The 18310-nt window shown below is 52.3% G+C and overlaps 1 protein-coding gene across 4 annotated transcripts; it reads right to left on the bottom strand.

The window, feature by feature from the left end:
- Positions 1-3565: 3565 nt before the first annotated feature.
- On the bottom strand, positions 3566-18120 carry LOC124052500 (protein jagged-1a-like). 4 transcript variants are annotated; one of them, XM_046376832.1, is made up of 26 exons: positions 17784-18119; positions 16614-16916; positions 14730-14787; positions 13552-13809; positions 13397-13457; positions 12950-13080; positions 12728-12847; positions 12307-12420; positions 12106-12219; positions 11297-11410; positions 10837-10883; positions 10083-10256; positions 9520-9670; positions 9252-9416; positions 9015-9128; positions 8817-8930; positions 8609-8722; positions 8408-8524; positions 7430-7457; positions 7206-7291; positions 6993-7106; positions 6785-6894; positions 5994-6224; positions 5413-5544; positions 5047-5197; positions 3566-4902 (listed from the first exon to the last, which is right to left on the bottom strand). In XM_046376832.1, exons 1-26 carry the CDS (start codon positions 17853-17855, stop codon positions 4403-4405), a joined length of 3693 nt encoding a protein of 1230 aa, XP_046232788.1. In that variant the 5' UTR covers positions 17856-18119; the 3' UTR covers positions 3566-4402. The 4 variants fall into 4 exon arrangements, with proteins under 4 accessions (XP_046232788.1, XP_046232797.1, XP_046232815.1 ...); XM_046376841.1 differs by lacking the exon at positions 17784-18119 and adding an exon at positions 17314-17756; XM_046376859.1 differs by lacking the exon at positions 5994-6224 and having other exon boundaries at positions 17784-18120.
- Positions 18121-18310: the final 190 nt, after the last annotated feature.

The following is an 18310-nucleotide window of genomic DNA, read 5'->3' as shown; positions in this document are numbered from 1 at the left end:
ACGATGAGTCATCTCAGCTGTCCAAGTTTGAATTGTGTTGTTCTTCATCATGTGGCTTTGGAGATGCACACACTTCAACATTCAGCCATTATCTCATGAGTCAGACTGGAAACAAACACTCAGGTCGGCACACAGCAGCATGTGGAAGTCATTACACTCTAAACTATCACAACACACACACACACACACACACACACACACACACACACACTGGCATGGGAATCCATGGTATGTACAACAGTCTCTGCTGGAGTTTGGACCAGATGATCTGGCTTCAGGTCAGCTGGAACAAAACTGTTGGCCTCAACTGACACCTGATCTTCTTATTATTGTTTTTCTTCTTCGTCTCATCATCATCATTATTATTATTGGCACTGGTGTTAGTTTTTTGTTGTTTTTTTAAATTGTGTGCTATGTTGGGTGCGTTTCTCAGTGTCTTTTAGTCTTTGGGTGGTGTAAGGCCAGGAGGTTTTCTGTAATCCTGCTGACAAATAGACAAACAAACCCAAACGTTTGTCATGGGGGTCACAGTAAAACTATAAAGCCCTTTCGCTGTCCCCCTAGAGGCGACAACAGGAACAACAACGCTGGTGGACTCATGTTGCTCCGCCTGTTACTTTCGCTTCACTGCTCACACTCTCCAACTGTTGTTCTGCTCCACCTGCTGCTAAACTGCACACCTGAAGCTCCGGCTCATTCAATCCAAAGCACACACAGCAGCAAAAATGGTTTTCAAGTGGACTCCAGAAGCAGAAGATAAGCAGACATGTTAGTCAGAGATTCAGTGGATCAATAAAGCACGAAAGCTCCCGGGTCCTGTACCCAGTCTGTTCGCCTGGTGAACTTCAGTCCCTGCTGTGCTGAGCTCTGAGCCTCCTGCAGCCAGGAGTGCTGGGCTCAGAGCCGAGACTCTTGTACTCACATAAGAGTCTGCTTCCTGTGAGTGAGCTGACTGAAATGAAGCTCCTCTCACCTCCAGAGTGCTGGGATGAAGGTGGGAGTCTTGGCAACAGAGATGAACTCTGAAGCGATACAATATCCCAGCATGCATCTGTCTGCAGACGGCGGACAGAAACATTCAGTCTGATGGTGGCAGCAGCGGGACGGGACGGGACGGGACGGGACGTGAAAGGACCTTTCTGAGACCATACGATGTGTTTGTTCGTGGGGACTTGACATTTTGTCAGATTTCATCCCCTGTTTTTCGCTGAAACAGAGATGTTCGAGCACTCTGTAGAAACGTCACGTGAAGTCTGAGACTGGAACAAATTTAAATGGATGGTGAATGTGTTCAGCTGGCATGGTGGCACAGGATGTGATGCTCAGTCTGGTTGATGCTTCTTCTTCTTCTTCTTCTTCTTGAGGGTTTTTGCCTGTAATGTGAGTTTAGCTGCTGTGGGGATTTTGTTGTCTTCAGAGAACGAGTTTCTCTTCCTGACTGTTTTTGGGTTTCTTTTTTCTCTGTTGTGTGAAATTCAGTCAAGATGTTGGCCCGACACGGAGCTGCGGGAACGAGAGAGCGACAGTAAAGTGTGAGGGATCGTGATGGGATCCCGTCTGGTTGAATCCCTCTGGTTTCGGTCTGCAGTGCTCAGCCACAGGCAGGTGACGTCAGTCCTTTTTCCTCGCCGTCTCCAGACTCCTGCAGTTCCCACAACTGTTTCTGCACAGCTGAGTCATACTGCCACACACACACACAGGCACACACACACACACACACACACACACACGCACACACACACACACACACACACACACACACACTTCAACCACACCCCTTGAAAGAGCAACTCGTGAAAACACTGACTTCTTAAATTACCAAAAGCCATAACAACCGGAGTGGAGCTGAACTTTGAGTCGAGTCTCTCGGGGTGGAAGCCTCTCTGCTCCACATGCGTTCACGTTACTAATGCAGTCGGTCATGGTGGGCATCGAACCCTCAACCCGCTGGCAGTGTCGGTGCCTTGCTCCACAGAGGCCTGTAGCATCAGCTCTGCTCAGCTTCTGACTTCCAAAACTTTAATGTCCCAGTTGAAATAAAGCGCCTGGCAGCTCCTCCGTGTCCGACACAAAGGCGGACTCGGGTTTCTCAGATGGATTAGTTCTGGAGGCGGCTGAGCGCTGGTGATCCTAACGGTCACGTTAGCTCCGCTCTGCCAACAGCTTTGAAGCAGTGAGGCAGCAGAGGTTCAGATTTCATGACTTGGACCATTAAATAGTCCAAAAAAACAAGAGAAACTGGTGTGTGTGTGTGTGTGTGTGTGTGTGTGTGTGTGTGTGTGTGTGTGTGTGTGAGATAGCTGCAGTTTGTCCCAGCTTTGGTATGAAACCAGTACCAGCATGTTTCAGCAACAACAAATAACATGTTTTACATTATTGATGATTTTAAATGTGTTTTTCCATTGATTTTTGTGTATATTTGTTCATCAGACTTGAAGCAACAGAAAACAAACGTTTGTTTTTCCTCTCTGCTGGTGGGAAGAGAAACCTGCTGAGGATCCTCGTGACCTCTGACCTGTCAGCTCTCAGACCAGCTACACCCTGTTGTGTTCAAATTCTTCCTCCAGTTGAAACGTATGTAAGTTATACACTATATAGACAAAAGTATTGGGACAGCTGCCCATCACACCAACAGGGACTTTAATGACGTCTCATTGTAAACACACAGACAGCTTTGCAGCTCTAACAGCTTCCACTCTTCTGTGAAGGCTTTCCACAACATGTTGGAGTGTTTCTGTGGGAATTTGTGCCCATTCATGCAGTAGAGCATTTGTGAGGTCACACACTGATGTTGGACCAAAAGGCCTGGCTCACAATCTCCGTTCCAGTTCATCCCAAAGGTGTTGGATGGGGTTGAGGTCAGGGCTCTGTGTGGGCCAGTCAAGTTCTTCCACACCAAACTCATCCAACCATGTCTTTATGGAGCTTTGCTTTGTGCACTGGGGCACAGTCATGCTGGAATAGAAAAGGGCCTTCAACAAACTGTTGCCACAAAGTTGGAAGCATAGCATTGTCCAAAATGTCTTGGTGTGCTGAAGCATTAAGATTTCCCTTCACTTGAAGTCAGGGGCCGAGCCCAAAGCCTGAGGAACAGGCCCATAACACACCTGGATTCAGTAATGAAGAGGTGTGTCCAAATGACATCAGGTTAAAATGTAAGACCACATCGTTAGGAAACACAACAAAACAAAACAATATTATCAGTAACAAACTTTATTTCTCAAGGTCCAACAAACACGACTGAAGTCACAGACTTATTTTATCCTCCAATCACACAAACAGGTAACAGGTCACATGACAGCTCCACAGTGTTCTTGTTGGCTTCTCTCTTCTTCTACCTCTTCAAAGGCTCCCAGCAGAGTCGCTTCCTGTTTGGATACACGCTCCAACCAACGCCGTCAACGTTCCACTGACCAACAGGCCTTAAGGTAACTCGCCAAGAAAAAGGTAGCAATGTGCTAACAAAGGCAGAGAAGAAGAAGAAGACTGGAATCTAACATTTAAAATAAATCATCATGCAAATGTTGTTCCTGCCAGGAAAAAGAAGAAAGGAAACTCCACGGGCTTCCTTTAATCAATCATCCAGTTTATTAAAACACCAACAAACAGAAAACCTGTTCCCACTTCCTCTTTTTACACTGTACAAAACATACACGTTACTACAAAAAGTTGTGTCCCTTGAAGAATTTCGTTTCAGTAGCAAAAGTAATACGTCTGCCACCATGTTGGTTTGTGTAAAAGACTCTGCAGCAGCAAACTCCGTCCGTGCTCACGACCCAACAGAACATCCTGGCCACCGTACCAACAAAATGCACCACACAACAGACAAAACGCTTAGCTGAGGCACAAAAATGCCCAAATCCAAAAGGCTACAAATGAACTTCAAAACAAAAACAAAACAAAAAAATCCAAAACATTTCCACAGACAAGCTTATGAAGCTGTCAAACTCAGTACTCATAAGTTAAAAATGAAATATCTTTAAGTTAATAAATCAAATATACACAACAATTAGTTCAAAAATTATTTACACATCTGTACAGAAACATTCTGCATGAACGATTCTTCATATTGACCCAAATGTCCCCCAGAAAAACAAAATAAATATTTTAATAATATGATTTCTCAAATCAGGTGCTGTGGAGGCAGCAGCACATTCAAACCCACAAGTCGTCGCTGAAAGATGTGAACCGTGCTCAAAGGCTTTAGGGAAAGTTCCTGCACGTCCAAATTCTGGAAGGCGTCCACAAAATTGTAGATCCAGTCAACCGCGGTGGACCACTGAGGCCAGCATCAGTCAAAACATAAATTAAAACAGCAAAAAAATTCCATCTGGAAATTCAACTGCAAACAGGAAGAAAAGACGTCTCAGGTGGACGGTCCAGTCACTTCGAGTCCCGTTGGTTATACGATGTAGTCCATCCTGTTCACGCTCTGCGACTGGATCTGCCTGTTGTCCTGTTTGCTGGTCCAGTGAGGGACTCGATCCTCCCAGTCCACCAGCGAGTACGCCGGCGGCGCCCGGGGGAACCTGGCCTTCTGCAGCCTCTTGTCCATCTCGTCCTCGTCCGACTGGCTCCCAGTGTCTGACTTCCGGATCCTGGCATTGACCGAGTTCTTGTCCTCGCAGAGGTGGTGATGGAGGAGGTGGTGCTGGTGGTGCTGGCTCGGTGGGTTCTTCTCGATCGGATTTTTGATGTGGTTGAGCTGCTCGCGGGCGGTGCTGAGGCTGTTGTGGAGGGCGTTGTTGTCCTCTGCGGCGGGGACCAAAGACGACGGCTGCGTGCTGACCCCCGTGTGGGTGCTCTGCTTCCTCCGCCTCCTCACGCACCACAGCAACATCGACACGATCGCCAATGCCCACACGACGATCACCACGGAAACCAGCAGGGGCACGATGTGGTCTGTTGGATGGAGAGAAAGATGGAGGTCAGAGAACAACTCAAGACAAGCTCATCAGATTGCTCGGTTTCCATGGAGACAGACTACAGACTTCAACTCCCCACAGACCGAAGTTTCACGATCAGAAACACATGAGAGCTGCTCACCGTTGGCGTCGGGGCTTTGCCGTCTCTGGACGCGAACCTCAGCGACGGCGCCGATGATGCTGCTGTTGGCGTTCCTCTTGCTGACCACATCCATGACCTTGTCTGTGATTTCCTTGACTAAGGTCATGCCGCTCTGCCGGTCGCCGCTCGACTGAAGGGTTCAACAGAAAAACTCCAATCAAGTTTCAGTCTAAAAGCTGGTACGGTCTAATTAATAATCAACAGAGCTGCACCCTGCTGGTGCTCTCGTCCGTCTTCATTTTCCAGACGGGTGCTAAACGTTAATGTGATGGACAGGAAACAGCTGGAAATCACCACCAGATGGCATCAGCTGACAAACACTGCGGAGTTTCGTTTGCGACTCACGATGGCCACGTGGATCTCGTTGTTGGCGTTGAGCGACGGCTGGCAGGTCACGGAGACGGACGAGTCAGGCGACGGGTCTATGGCGACGTAGAGGCTCCTGAGCTGACGGCACACCTGCTCCACCGTCACGCCCTGCAAACAGCAACAGGAAGCTGTCAGATATTCGGCGTGGATGGAGCATGCAGATCCTGTACCACAGTAAAAATACTCAATTTCAAGTAAAAGTCCTGCACTGAAAATGTCACTCATGTCCAAGTAAGTACAAATCAAGACAATGTACTAAATGTATTCAGTACTGCAGTAAAATGTCCTCCTGCGCCTGTCGTCCTGTCTGTCTGACCTCAGATCAGCTGGCTGCGACTCCTGCAGGAGCTTCCTGTCGGAGCTCGTTTTACCTGCAGCTGCCGATTGTTTCCTCCATGAGTCCACCGCCTGTTTGGTTTGTCAGGCTGGTGACACCTTCACAGGGTTTGTTCAGTCACACACACACACTCTTCACACCTGAGCAGGTGCAGCCCGCACACGTTGAGCACAGCTGAACTCGTACAAACTGCTGGCTGGTGTCATTTAACCAAACTGACCTTCATCATGATGTCTTTGTTGAAGGTGAAGGTGATGTTGGTGCAGCCGGCCTCTGGGTGACACCCGGCTGTGGGCGGGGCCTGGTGGGCGGGGCTCCAGCACTCCCCCTGGCCGGCGCAGGGCTTGACGAAGCAGCGCTCGTCCGGGACGGCGACACACGTGTGACCGGCTGGACACTCGGAGCCCCGAGTCTTCCTGTGGAGGCTGCAGGGTGGAGGTCCACACCGAAGCTGGCGGAGACACAGTGCAGTGACGGAGGTTTGTTTACACGCTGCTTTAGTTTACCTGCATTTCATTTTACTGTGGCAGAACAAACCAAGTTCTTTCACTCAGTTCACCTCCTCACGTCGTAAATCTTTACTTTTTACTGCACGGCATCGCACTGACAGATAAACCAGTTACAGATCCGACTACACAGCAGATTGTGTGAATTCTTTGCCTCCACCCACTGACGTATGATTCAGCCAACGCTAACATGTTCCAGCTCAACAGTAAGACCTGCTCACCAGCCGCGGGCTCGCGAATCGACCAACTCAGTCGAAAATAATTCACTGCTTTGTTTCTTCCTGCAGCTGAAGCACTTAAGGAGTGAACCATAAGAATGTTTATGAGGTGAAGCACAAGCAAACGTTTCCGTTGTCCATCTGACAGTGCAGTCGGGTGGAGCGAGCGGACGTGGGAGAAGCTTCAGACGGTGCAGTTTTCATTACACGTGGCAGCTGACTTTATTGTTATTTGATAAGCTCTTAAAACTCCGTAAGGGCGAGTGAAAGCGGGTCCTCGCTCGTACCTTCGTGCAGCCGATCCTCCCGTTGTGGCAGCGGCACCTGTTGCAGTCCTCGTCCCATCGGCTTCCATCCGGAGCCAGCAGACCTCCGACCTCACACGGCCTCCCCGACGCTGCGGCACAAAACCACCGTCAGCACCCAACATGTCAGAGGTGAGACTCACTGGACTGTATCTGTTTCACGAGTCATCGGGTGGCGATCTGACGTTACCTTCCTGGCAGCGCGGGCCGACTCTTCCTGGCGGGCAGACGCAGCGATAACCGTTGATTTCATCCACACAGGTGGAGCCGACGGAGCAGGGCGACGACTGGCACTCGTTAATGTCTGGAAGAGATGAGTGACGCTCATCAGCTCTGTTCACCTGTGTGAAGTGAGATCGTCAGAGGCAGGAAGTGGTCAGACAGAAAACGAAAACACACTCACTGATCCTGCAGTCTGGGCCGGCGAACCCCGGAGCGCATTCACAGCGAAACCAGTTGTCTCCGTCCACGCAGGTCCCACCGTTATAACTGCAGGAGGACACAGTTAGGACACCGTGAGCAAAACCTGATGCTGCGTGTGCGCGTGTGTGCGCGTGTGTGCGTGTGTGTGTGCGCGCGCGTGTGTGTGTGTGTGCGCGCGCGTGTGTGTGTGTGTGTGAGACTCACCAGGGATGAGGACTGCAGTCGTTGGTGTCTGAAAAAGAAGATGAACTCCGTGTTAAGACTTTTCTGACCGAGTTCAGATCCCTTCAGTCCGACTACAATAACACGTGGAGTCCTGTGACGGCGTTCGCTCCAGTTCAATCTGATGATCACTACCACCGACCACCAGCACAACAGGAAGTGAAGCTAAGCTAAGCTGATTCATACTGGATCGCCGCCGGCGACACGTGTGGTTTGTCCTGCGCTTGTTTTCCTTCACTTGTGTTGGTCTGAAAGGCTCCTGTGCGACGTTCAGTTCACGTCACACATTCTGACGTTTTAACGTGCTAAACGTCAGCTGCTAAATGTTAGCACATTAACAAGAACGTCAGCTGGAATCCTCCGCATCAGGAGGAAGGAGAGGTGGGCGTGGCCTCAGTTACACAGTGGGCGCATTTAGTCCCTCTGATTCGCTGTCACTGCTGTATGTTTCATTAGGAGCAGTTGAAATGACTGCAGTCAGTGCTGTCTTGTGATTGGATGGAGGGTATAACATGCCTGCCTGTAATCTGATTTGAGAGTTTGCTGTAATTACTGTGGCTGTTGTACTTGTGTACTTTAAGCAGTAATCGGGTCTCGTCCCGCACTGGAAGGAGAAGGTTTTCAGTGTAAAGAAGAAGGTGGACTGTGGAGTTTCTGGTCAGCTTCACGTGTGAGCTCGACAGGAAGTCGGCGGAGCCACGCTGACACGCTTCATCAGTGCGGAGTCAATCTGTCTGCATCTGCTCTGCACAACAAAAAGGGAAAAAACTCTGCGGCTGGAACAGCTGTGGCCAATGGAGAGCTGGAACACCGCCCGTCTGTGGGCAGCACCGCCCGAGTGTTTCACATGCATCAGTATGTGGTGTTGTCTGAGGCTGTGGCTCTCAGGACTCAGGGAAACCTGGTCCCTGCCCAGACTGGAGGCTGAATGAGTGAGGTGGAGGTGGTGCCGTGACTCACTGCGGCTGCAGGTGGTGTCCTCCCAGCCCTCTTTACAGACGCATCTGAAGGAGTCTCCGTCCACCACACACGTCCCTCCGTTCTCGCAGGGACTCGGCACGCAGCTGCTGTTCTTCGCTGGAGACGCAAACACGACCGTGAGCTGCCGGACTGACATGCAGACGCTACAGAATAAGTGAAAACACACGTCGTCATACCGACCGATGCTACAGGTGGCGCCCGCCCAGCCGGCGGCGCACACGCACTTGAAGGCGTCTCCTTCGTCGTGGCAGGTTGCTCCGTTGTTGCAGGTCGCCTCGTCACACTGACTTTCTCCTGGAAACAACAGCAACAGGCTCAGAGGAGGAAGAGGAACACCTGGTGAACAGGTGAGCAGTGCGCACGCACACACACACGCACACACACTTACTGGAGTGACACGTCTTTCCCTTCCAGCCGTCGTCACACTCACAGTAGAAATCGTTGACCAGGTCTCGACAGACGCCTCGATTCTGGCAGGGATCAGAGCCGCAGTCGTCGATGTCTGCGTGACAGAGACAACACGTGAGAACGCGTCCAACATGTCCGCCACACGCGCCGGCGAAGAGGGACGAAGAGGAAGACTCACTGTTCTGGCAGGAAGGTCCGTCCCAACCGTGAGCGCAGATGCACTGGTACTGACTGACTCTGTCGATGCAGGTTCCTCCGTTCAGACAGGGGGCGCTCTCACAGTCATTTATGTCTGAGGGACAGAGGAAAGAAGAGTTTATCACCAGCAAAGCAAAGAAGTCAACATACAAGAAGACCAAAATCAAAACAAAACCGGACAGAATGTCAAATCCTTTGTAAATATTTACGGACTCACTCTCGTGACAGTATGTCCCGCTGAACCCGTCCTCACACTCGCAGCTGAACTGCCCGCCGGCGTGACTCCGACAGCGCCCGTGAGGGCCGCACACGCTGGACGAAATCAAACGCACCCCGCTCGGCGTGCTGTTGGACGCCACCGCCACTGTGCAGCTGTCAATCACTGGACAGGAGGGGGACACACAGGACGTCCGACTTTGACTTACTGAACTGAAGTGTTTTGGACCTGAATGAGATGAATGAGTGAATGTGGGCTGGATGTGAACCTTTGCAGGGCGCGGCGCTGCAGTGGTCCTTCAGCCGAGAGCAGTTCTTGCCCTCGTAGTCCTCGGGACATTTACAGACGTAGTCGGCCGCCACGTTGAAACACTGGCCGCCGTTCTGACACGGGCCGCGGAGGCAGTAATCGATATCCGACTGCGGACAAAGAGGACAGCTCGGCTTCAGACAGAGCTCTGAGAGGACGTCCGGAGTCATCAGGTACAAGACTCCAGTGGCTCGGCATCACTGCAGATCCTGGTGAGTTTCAGCCACTCGGACACAAAGACGTGCAGTTCACTTACAGAGACAGGAAGAGGACGCCACAGCCAGCAGATCCACACGAGTAAACCCTGAACATCTTCAAAGGTTTTACTGGACTTTTACTGGACTGTTTGAATTCTGATGTCTTCTCCACACCATCAGCTCCTCCTCTGCACGATTCTCAAACTTTGCTTGGAAATTCATCTTTAGCGGACAGATGTTCTCTAACGTCTGAATTCGACTGATTAACGTAAACACGACTAACACAAAACGTTTCCCTTCACTTCCTGTTTCCCCGTCAGCTCACCTGGCAGCGACTTCCAGAGAAACCAGGTGGACACAGGCAGCGGAAGCCGTTGACGTCATCCTGGCATCGGCCGCCGTTGAGGCACGGCCCGCTGGAGCACTCGTCCACGTCTTTCTCGCAGAGTTCGCCGCCGAAACCTGGAGCGCACACACACTTGAAGCCGTTCACCAGGTCCTGAAAGACGAAAAGAGACGACCGTCGGGACGGGATGTGACACTCGGTGAATATTTAACACAGAAAATGTGTCGGAACTTTTTATTTTATATCATGACATGCTGTTAGCATCAAGCTAACATGCCAGATTCCACCAGTTAAACTTTCCTTCGTATTGTGTGTTTGCTTTTATCTCCTGGCGCAGCTGCGATTTATTTCCCCCCCCAAACGTCTTAAATGTCTTAAACGTCTTAAATGTCTTTGCAGCGTTCATAGAAAATCCAGGAGGCAACAAAAACAGCCTGAAGCTGACGTTAGCAGTAACGTTCAGGAAGGTACTTGTACTGTTTGGGTATTAAATGAAAAGTTTTGAACTCAGCATCAGTTTGTACTTTGGATTTTATTTCGTTTTCTCTGAGAAACGCCTGTTTTTCCTAATGACACTAAATGCTGTAAAAGTCAAAGCGAGCTGCGCTGAGGGCTGACAGACCAAGCTGCTGATGTAACATAATCTGGCTGCATCAGTAAACAGGATGTCAGTGTGAGGAGAAGAAGAAGAAGAAGAAGGCAGGAAACAGCGTGTAGCTGGACTGAAGCTGACCTTGCACGTGGCTCCGTTGAGACACTGTCCTCGACAGTCGTTGACGTCTGCGGAGACAATTCACACCGAGTTTATCACGACTTTGACGGGAAGGTAAACAGAAGAGACAGAGACAGACTCGTTTGTCCTCGGGGGGAAAACCTCCACCTGACTGTGAGCTCTGACGACTGCTTTCCTGTGTCTCATATGTCTCACAGCTGCTCGTTTCACCTGTCAGGAATGTCTGATGACTGCTGATCTGACAGGTGGACCGCGTTCATCCAACAACATCAGACCTGGTTGTCCAAACAGGATTGTGTTCCAGAGCAAAACCCCCCAAACCAACTCAAACGAAAGCCTTTTGTGCAGACTTTCTGTACAAATAAAGCTTTACGTTATCACTGATGTTGGGTTGGACGTGTTGGCCTCATCAGGGTCCAGCTCAGATCAGATCAACGTGTTCTAGCAGCTTCTCACTCACTGGTGTCGCAGTTCTGGCCCGTCCAACCGGGGAGACACTCGCAGAAGTATCCTCCAATCAGATTTCGGCAGGCGTTGGCGTTGACGCAGGGGTCGCCGTCGCACTCGTTGGCGTCTGAAACGAATGAAGAGATTAGAGAGAGCGACAGCTGCGGTTTGCTGTCCGTTTTAGATCTAAACCTTCAGGTATGAGCAGCAGCTCAGGGCGGCTGATGTTGGCTGACTTCAGACACGAGCTGTTCTGTGATTGGTCAGTTGATTCTTCTGTATTTGTGTCCCTGCATGCAGTCTCATCCTGTGAATGTGGCTTCAGCTAAAGTACGTCATCTCCCTTTAAATGACGCTTCATCAGCCTTCAGGCGGACGTCTGAGGTCGGGAGTCACAGCACCGACAGAACAAACACCACCCCGAGTCGCTGGGGTCGTGAAGCCGAGTTAATCTGGAGTCCGTGTGTGGGAGGGAAGACGGGCTGCACGGCGAGGGCTGGCAGACCAGACTGGCGAGCCACAGATAAAGGTTGAGGAGCGTGTGGCTGGCGGTGGATTAGCGCTGCGGTGAGGTGATCCGGGGCGCTAAGCCTCCAAACCACAACCATTCCTCCAGGGATCAGGAAGAACAGACTCAGTGGGAGGAGACGGGGGACGGAGCTCCAGACTGAAAACCGTCCTTCAGCTGACGTGACACATTTATTTGTAACAAAAGTCTCCACAGTGGAAGACATGAATCATCACTGAACACACCACAAAGTTTCCCCAGCAGCCTGGCAAACACACAAACTCTCTCAAGCTTTGAGTCAAAGCAGCACTGACCGATGAGGCAGGTCTTTCCTGTCCACTGAGGGGGACAGCTGCACCTGAAACCGTTGACCAGGTCCTGACACCTTCCTCCGTGACTGCAGGGGTTCGCCAGGCACTCGTCCACATCTGAGACAGACAGAAAAACCGAACCAAGTCATGAAGCTTCACTGGAGGCTCAAAGAGGATGAGCTGGGAGGTTCGAGCAGGTCTCACCGATGGAGCAGGTCGGTCCCGTCCAACCAGGGGCACAGCGGCACTCAAAACCCTGACCGGTTTCCTCGCAGGTCCCACCGTTCAGACAGGGGCTGGACAGACAGACGCGGTCCGCTGAGACACACAGAGGTTTCACATCAGTCAGGAGGCCCAAGTGACTCTCAGCAACCGAAGCCATTTCATACAGACGAGAAGTGAAGTTAAAGGGACAGTTCACCCAAATGAAACTCCAGTCACCGTCTCTCTTCAGCTGTCTATCAGACTGTTACAGAAATGTTTCCTGGACTGAGAACCTTCATTGACTCCACATCAGGAGCTCATGACTGAAGTTTCAGTTTTAGGTGAACTGTTCCTTTAACGTACGTCATGGTCGCCTCCACACAGACTGAAGCCGTGGCGAAGCGGAGCCCGCCGGTCTCACCTGTCTGACAGCTGAGCCCGGAGAAGCCGTCAGGACACGAGCACTGGTACTTGTCTGGTCCCGTGTTGCTGCACGTTCCTCCGTTCAAACATGGCTGCAGCGTTGCACACGTGTTCAGATCTGCACGACAAAGACGGGACGGACGGGACAGTCAACCACAGAGGTCCACAAAACCGAGACCTCGTCCTCTGTGTGTGTGTGTGTGTGTGTGTGAGTGTGGACCTTTGTCACACAGCTGTCCTCCATAGTTGGTGTCACAGAGACACTGCCAGGGCTCCACACAGCTGCCATGAACACATCCAGGATGAGGGATGCACTGATCGCAGTACTCACCCTGCCAGCCATACAGACACCTGACACACACACACACACACGCATGCACACACACACACACACACACACACACGCATGCACACACACACACACACACACACAAATACAGAAAACTGTGAGCATGCGATGTGACGATGTCAGCTCTCTGAAGTGTTTCTTATTTGCACACAACAGACAAAAACCTGATCCTGGTTCAGTGCATTCAGGCTGTGACTCATCTCATGTATGATACACATGTACCTGATCGTCTTGTGTTTTTATACCTCAGTGGTGTACAAGTACCTTTCAGCTCCACTCTCTGTGTTAGAAACAGACAGAAACCAGAGACGTTCTCACCTGCACTCTCCAGGAACCTTACAGGACCCGTGTTCTGCACTGCAGCCCTGCCGGCACGTCGCTGCAGAGACACGACACAAGCAGTCAGCCAGGATCCTCCTGGACCTCCTGCCAGCAGTCAGACAGGCAGCACCAACAAAACCCTCGGGACTCACCCGTGTTGCAGTCCGGACCCGACCAGCCCTCCAGGCACGTCTTGTTGCCGTTGTGGTCGCACTCGTAGTGGCCGAAGAAGTCGTCTCGCGGGCGGCAGAACTTGTTGCAGCCGAAGCCGTAGTAGTGCTCGTCACAGCCGAGGCGGACCTGGAAGTGGAACTGAGCCACGGGCCCGTTGTGCTTCAGGCTCTGCCACTGCCGGCTGGGATTGATCATCCCCGAGTGGACGGCTCTCTCGATGACCGCCGCGCCCACGCCTGCGGACACGGTCAGAGGAAACACTTAAGCACTGAGCCGTCACACGGCGTCCTCTACCTGCCAGCCGTCCGGACCGGCAGGCACAGGAGTCCAGCTGCTGGAATATTCCACAGAGTCGGAAAACGCTGAGCCGCTCTGTGGTATTTCACCGACAGGCTGGAAAGTGCGGTCGGCCTGAGGTGACGGCGTCCACTGAACCGACCGGCAGCCGGACTCAATGCGGGGAAAAGACTCGGGGCAGGCAGCGCCGCCGGTCTGGAAGCAAACTGTGACACTTCACATTGCGATGGAGAATAAAAAACAGCACAGGAGCTTTGAGAGGCTGTGAGCCCCACAGACGGCCGAAACCCTTCAGTCCAGGACGTCTGAGCAAACAGTCAAAGCTGACACTTTATCGAGGAATACCGACGGAGCTGCGGAGCCAACACCTGCCCGACAGCTCGAACCGGGAAACCTGAAGGGAAAGTCCTCCACATGTTTCTGACTGAACTGGACCACCACCCCACCCCCGCACCACCACCTGCGCTGAAGCCCACCTGAGCTGAGGTCAGCCAACTTCACACCAGGCCTGTAATGGTTCCCTGTGCGACGCCAAATACAGCAAGAAGCCAACACTCCCGCTGACTGTGGGGTGATAAACACACACACACACACACACACACAGACACACACCCTCCTCTCACACACACTCCATAAAGCCAGTTTTCTGAATGAGGCTCCATCAGGCCGTGTAAACACCTATGGGCTGCTGGACGAGGGGCTCAGGGGTTTCAGGTGGGTCAGGTGGGTCAGGGGGGTCAGGGGGGACGTCCAGAAGTCTACAGGGCCTGTGAAAAACAGCCTCACAAAGTTTAATGTGACTGAAGCCACCTTGTTTCTGTGTATGGATGAAGAGGATGAGGATGAGGATGATACTCACTGCCGGAGGAAGAGTCGTTGTTGAAGTCCAAGGCTTCGACGATCAACGTGTACGACCTCTGCACACACACACACACACACAGGATTCATCAGTTCACATTTCATCAGCAAGTTTGCAGATTTAAATCCACATTAAATAAACATGAAACAGTTTATGGTGGACGACGTGGGATTTACAGACTTTCACAACAAGACACTTAAACACATCAACCAATCGACTGAGAGCTCAGAGTCAACAAAACAACAAAACACCAAATGAGGCTTCAGGAACCACTGGAAACATTTACAGAGTGTGTGTGAGAGTGTGTGTGTGAGAGAGTGTGAGAGTGTGTGAGTGTGTGTGAGTGTGTGTGTGAGTGTGAGTGTTTGAGTCCCATTATTTCTGTTCCACTTTGAAACTCTTTGTCTCTCTTAAAGCCACAGTCGCTCTCACTGCTATCGAATGACAGACAGCAGCCACAGTGTGTGTGTGTGTGTGTGTGAGTGAGTGTGTGTGTGTGTGTGTGTGTGTGTGTGTGTGTGTGTTACTGTGGTCTGACTCTGTCTGTGGTGACTCTCTCTCCCTCAGTCTTTGTGGGCTCTTTGAGAAAACTGGTTCCAGTTTTAATTCTGTGAGCTGGATGTCGCGTTAATCTGAAGCCCGACTGAAGTCCTGACCAATCAGTGAAGGTCTCCTGCTGACATCAGTCCCTCCACGCTAACATCTGACCCCATCCGGACCCGCTGAGGGAAAGCTGCCACAGAGTTGACCACGAGAACCTGGCGACCCGAACGTTTCCTGCCGGGCCATCGATGTCACGTCTGTGATTTGATCTGAACTTCATCGCCGGCGGGCCGCGTTTACCAAACCCTGCTGATGTTGGCGTAGATCCTCAGGTGCTAGATGAACTCTCAGCTCTGCAGGAAACCACAGGCCGTTTGCTCAGGCTGTGATGTCAGCTTCTCGAAGGGACCGCGATGAGCAGGTGTGAGGATGCAAACGTGCGACGCTGCAGAGTCAAATGCTGCAAAAACGTCTGATTCGGCAGTTTGTGCTGGACGAGACGGCAGGACCACGCTGGCCCACAGGTCTGTGCTCACACGGTTGAGTCGTCAGCGTGAGTCAGACGCCTCCATGTTTGGTGGACTGGCAGAGTCAGAGTGTGTGTGTGTGCGTTCCTGCTGCCCACAACCCGAACCAGCCCGGCCTTCCGCTGGGCGATAAGCTTCGCATCTCAAACATCCCGTGAATTCGACTCAGAGACGAGGGATGAAAACTAAAACTGACTTTTCTCCGGTTTGAGTTTTACTTTAAATTCTCTCGCTCACTCTGGACACTCAGTCCAGCCCCCGCAGTTCCGACCCTCCGTCCCCAGCCCTTTGTCCCCGTCCCGCCCTGAGAGGCTCGGAGACACCGAGACACCGGAACACAGAAAGAAAGACGAGACCTGCAAAAAGTACGAGACAGGAAGTCGGTCGAGCCGCCACCGCAGCCCCAGCAAACACCACTGACACACAGTCTGGGTCGGTGCTGCAGCCGCCAGCGACGGCCACGCTGGACAGGTGAGACAAAACTACCACAGCAACACCATGAGGCCCCGAGGAACCTGCCACTCGAGCCCACAGCCGAATCAGACCAGAGACGGACATAACGAGAAAAGATCGGTCCAACCAGCATCAGTCGCTGACCACGACTGCATAACAACACACTCATGACTCAGCATCTCAGAAAACCGAGGTCCAGGTTTAGTCAGGACTGCAGAACCACAAACCAAACTGATAAAGTGGCAGATGGTTAATGTCCAACAACGCCGAGTCTTCCAGTCTCGTCCTCACCGCTGTCCCCCCGAGACTTCAGTCCATCCCTACTGAGACACAACAACACCACGAGGCGGACTGAACTCACCGGCCACGCGAAGCTGAACGGCAGCACCATCCTGGCCTTGTCGCTCTCGGCGCCGCGTAACGAAAAGGTATTCCCGCCGAGTACGGGCGTGGAGGCGGCGCCGAAGCTGCAGGGCCCCGCCGAGGAGACCTTCAGCTGGTACTCCTTCAGACACACGCGAAAGAAGGTGTCGCACTCGTCCGCCGTGCAGCGCCGGTCCGCAGCGTCCCGGGCTCCATCGCAGCAGGCGCCGGTCTGCAGCTGCCCGTTCACGTTCTGCATGGACAGGATCTGGAGCTCAAAGTGTCCCGAAGCCAAAGACACCTGCAGAGAGGACGGACAGGTGAGTTCACAGCAGGCAGACAGAAACAGTTATTTCCCATGATGCAACTCCTTTGACCTCCCACACACTTCAACCCTCACGATGCCCAGAACTGGTGGAGCGGCCCTTTAAAGTGGCCCCAGCAGACGTCTTATTCTCCCTCAGTGACATCACTCTGCATGGCTCCACCAGGGCACGTAGACGTCGTATGAAGCACTTTAAACTCAGCTGAAATATTTGGGATTTAAATGTTTTGAACAAAACACAAATCTGTTCAGAAAGCAGGAGTGACGTTCATCTGAATCATCACGTCATAAACGGACGAGCCAAAGCGTCCGGCAGGTGCAGCTCGCCTCCGTGTCACGTGACCGCATCTGCTGCAGCTGCAGGCGGCCTCACCTGGATGCTGTCTCAGACTAACCCTACACGGTCCAGGATGGAAGAGAACTCGTCGTTCAGCTGCTGCACCAAACCTCAGGCTGAGGAAAAGTGACAGCAGGGAGGACCCTGATGAACTCCTGAGTCTCCGTGGAGACCCTGAACATCTGGTCTGTAAAGCATCAAATCCTGATGGAGCCTGATGTGAAGACCTGTAAGGGTTCAGTGGCAGCAAACTTTATTTCAGTCCTGCTGGCTGAGGGTGACAGCAGCTGTTTTATCTCTCAACACAACATTTTAAGATCACATCAACCGGAACCAGGACGAACCGGGGCGGAACGTCAGCGGCTTCCGGCTCACTTTACGACCTGACGCCTTCTCTCGAACTTTGTGCCGCCTGACGGGGCTGTCGGTGACGGAATCACCTGCTCCGCGTCCCGCTGCTCCTAACGAGCTCAAAGAAGACACATTTCAGCGGGACTCTGGTGTACCTGGATGCGGGCAGACAGCAGCAGGAGCGGCAGCAGCTGCAGGCTGAAGGCGGGGCTCCGTGTGCGGGTCATGTCTGCTGCCTGGCGGCTCTGCGGGCTCCGTCTGGGTGCGAGTCTCCGCTCCGCTCCGGATGGGACATGCACGGCGGGGGACGGAGCTGCAGCTTTTCTCCTCAAAGCAAAACGTCCACAAAGTCCCGAGAGAAGACGGGTCCGTCCTGCCTCCTTCCCGCAGCGGGACCTTTTGTCTGCTTTGGTCCACACTTTGTTGTCTTACGTCCACAGCGTCTGACTGCGAGCGGACAGCGCTTTGATCGGCTCCGGAGGAGGCTGGCTAATATCAACCAGCAGGGGGCGTGGCCTGCGCGGCGACACGCCCCCTCTGCATGTTAATAAGCGGCGGTTTGTTGACAGTCAGTTTACACGGAGGTGCAGAAGTGCCTTCACACGGAGGCTCAAAGCCCCAAACTGACATCAGATCAGTTTGACGCCCCAGTGAGAAAAGCAGAAGCAGAGGAGGAAGAATC

The sequence above is a fragment of the Scatophagus argus genome, chromosome 2 (genome assembly GCF_020382885.2).
Source record: "Scatophagus argus isolate fScaArg1 chromosome 2, fScaArg1.pri, whole genome shotgun sequence".
Taxonomy (NCBI): Eukaryota; Metazoa; Chordata; class Actinopteri; family Scatophagidae; genus Scatophagus; species Scatophagus argus.
The sequence above is the reverse complement of the archived record's forward strand: the minus strand, read 5'-3'. Positions and strand labels throughout refer to the sequence as shown.

Bases quoted from the DNA above. Each gene is read 5' to 3' on its own strand.
- LOC124052500 (XM_046376832.1), bottom strand. From the start codon at position 17,855: ATGACCCGCACACGGAGCCCCGCCTTCAGCCTGCAGCTGCTGCCGCTC. The intron at 9,671-10,082 runs GTGAGCTGACGG...CTTTGTCCGCAG, and splicing joins TCTCTGGAAGTCGCTGCCAG to TCGGATATCGATTACTGCCT. The intron at 8,931-9,014 runs GTGAGTCTTCCT...TCTGTCACGCAG, and splicing joins CGGACCTTCCTGCCAGAACA to ACATCGACGACTGCGGCTCT.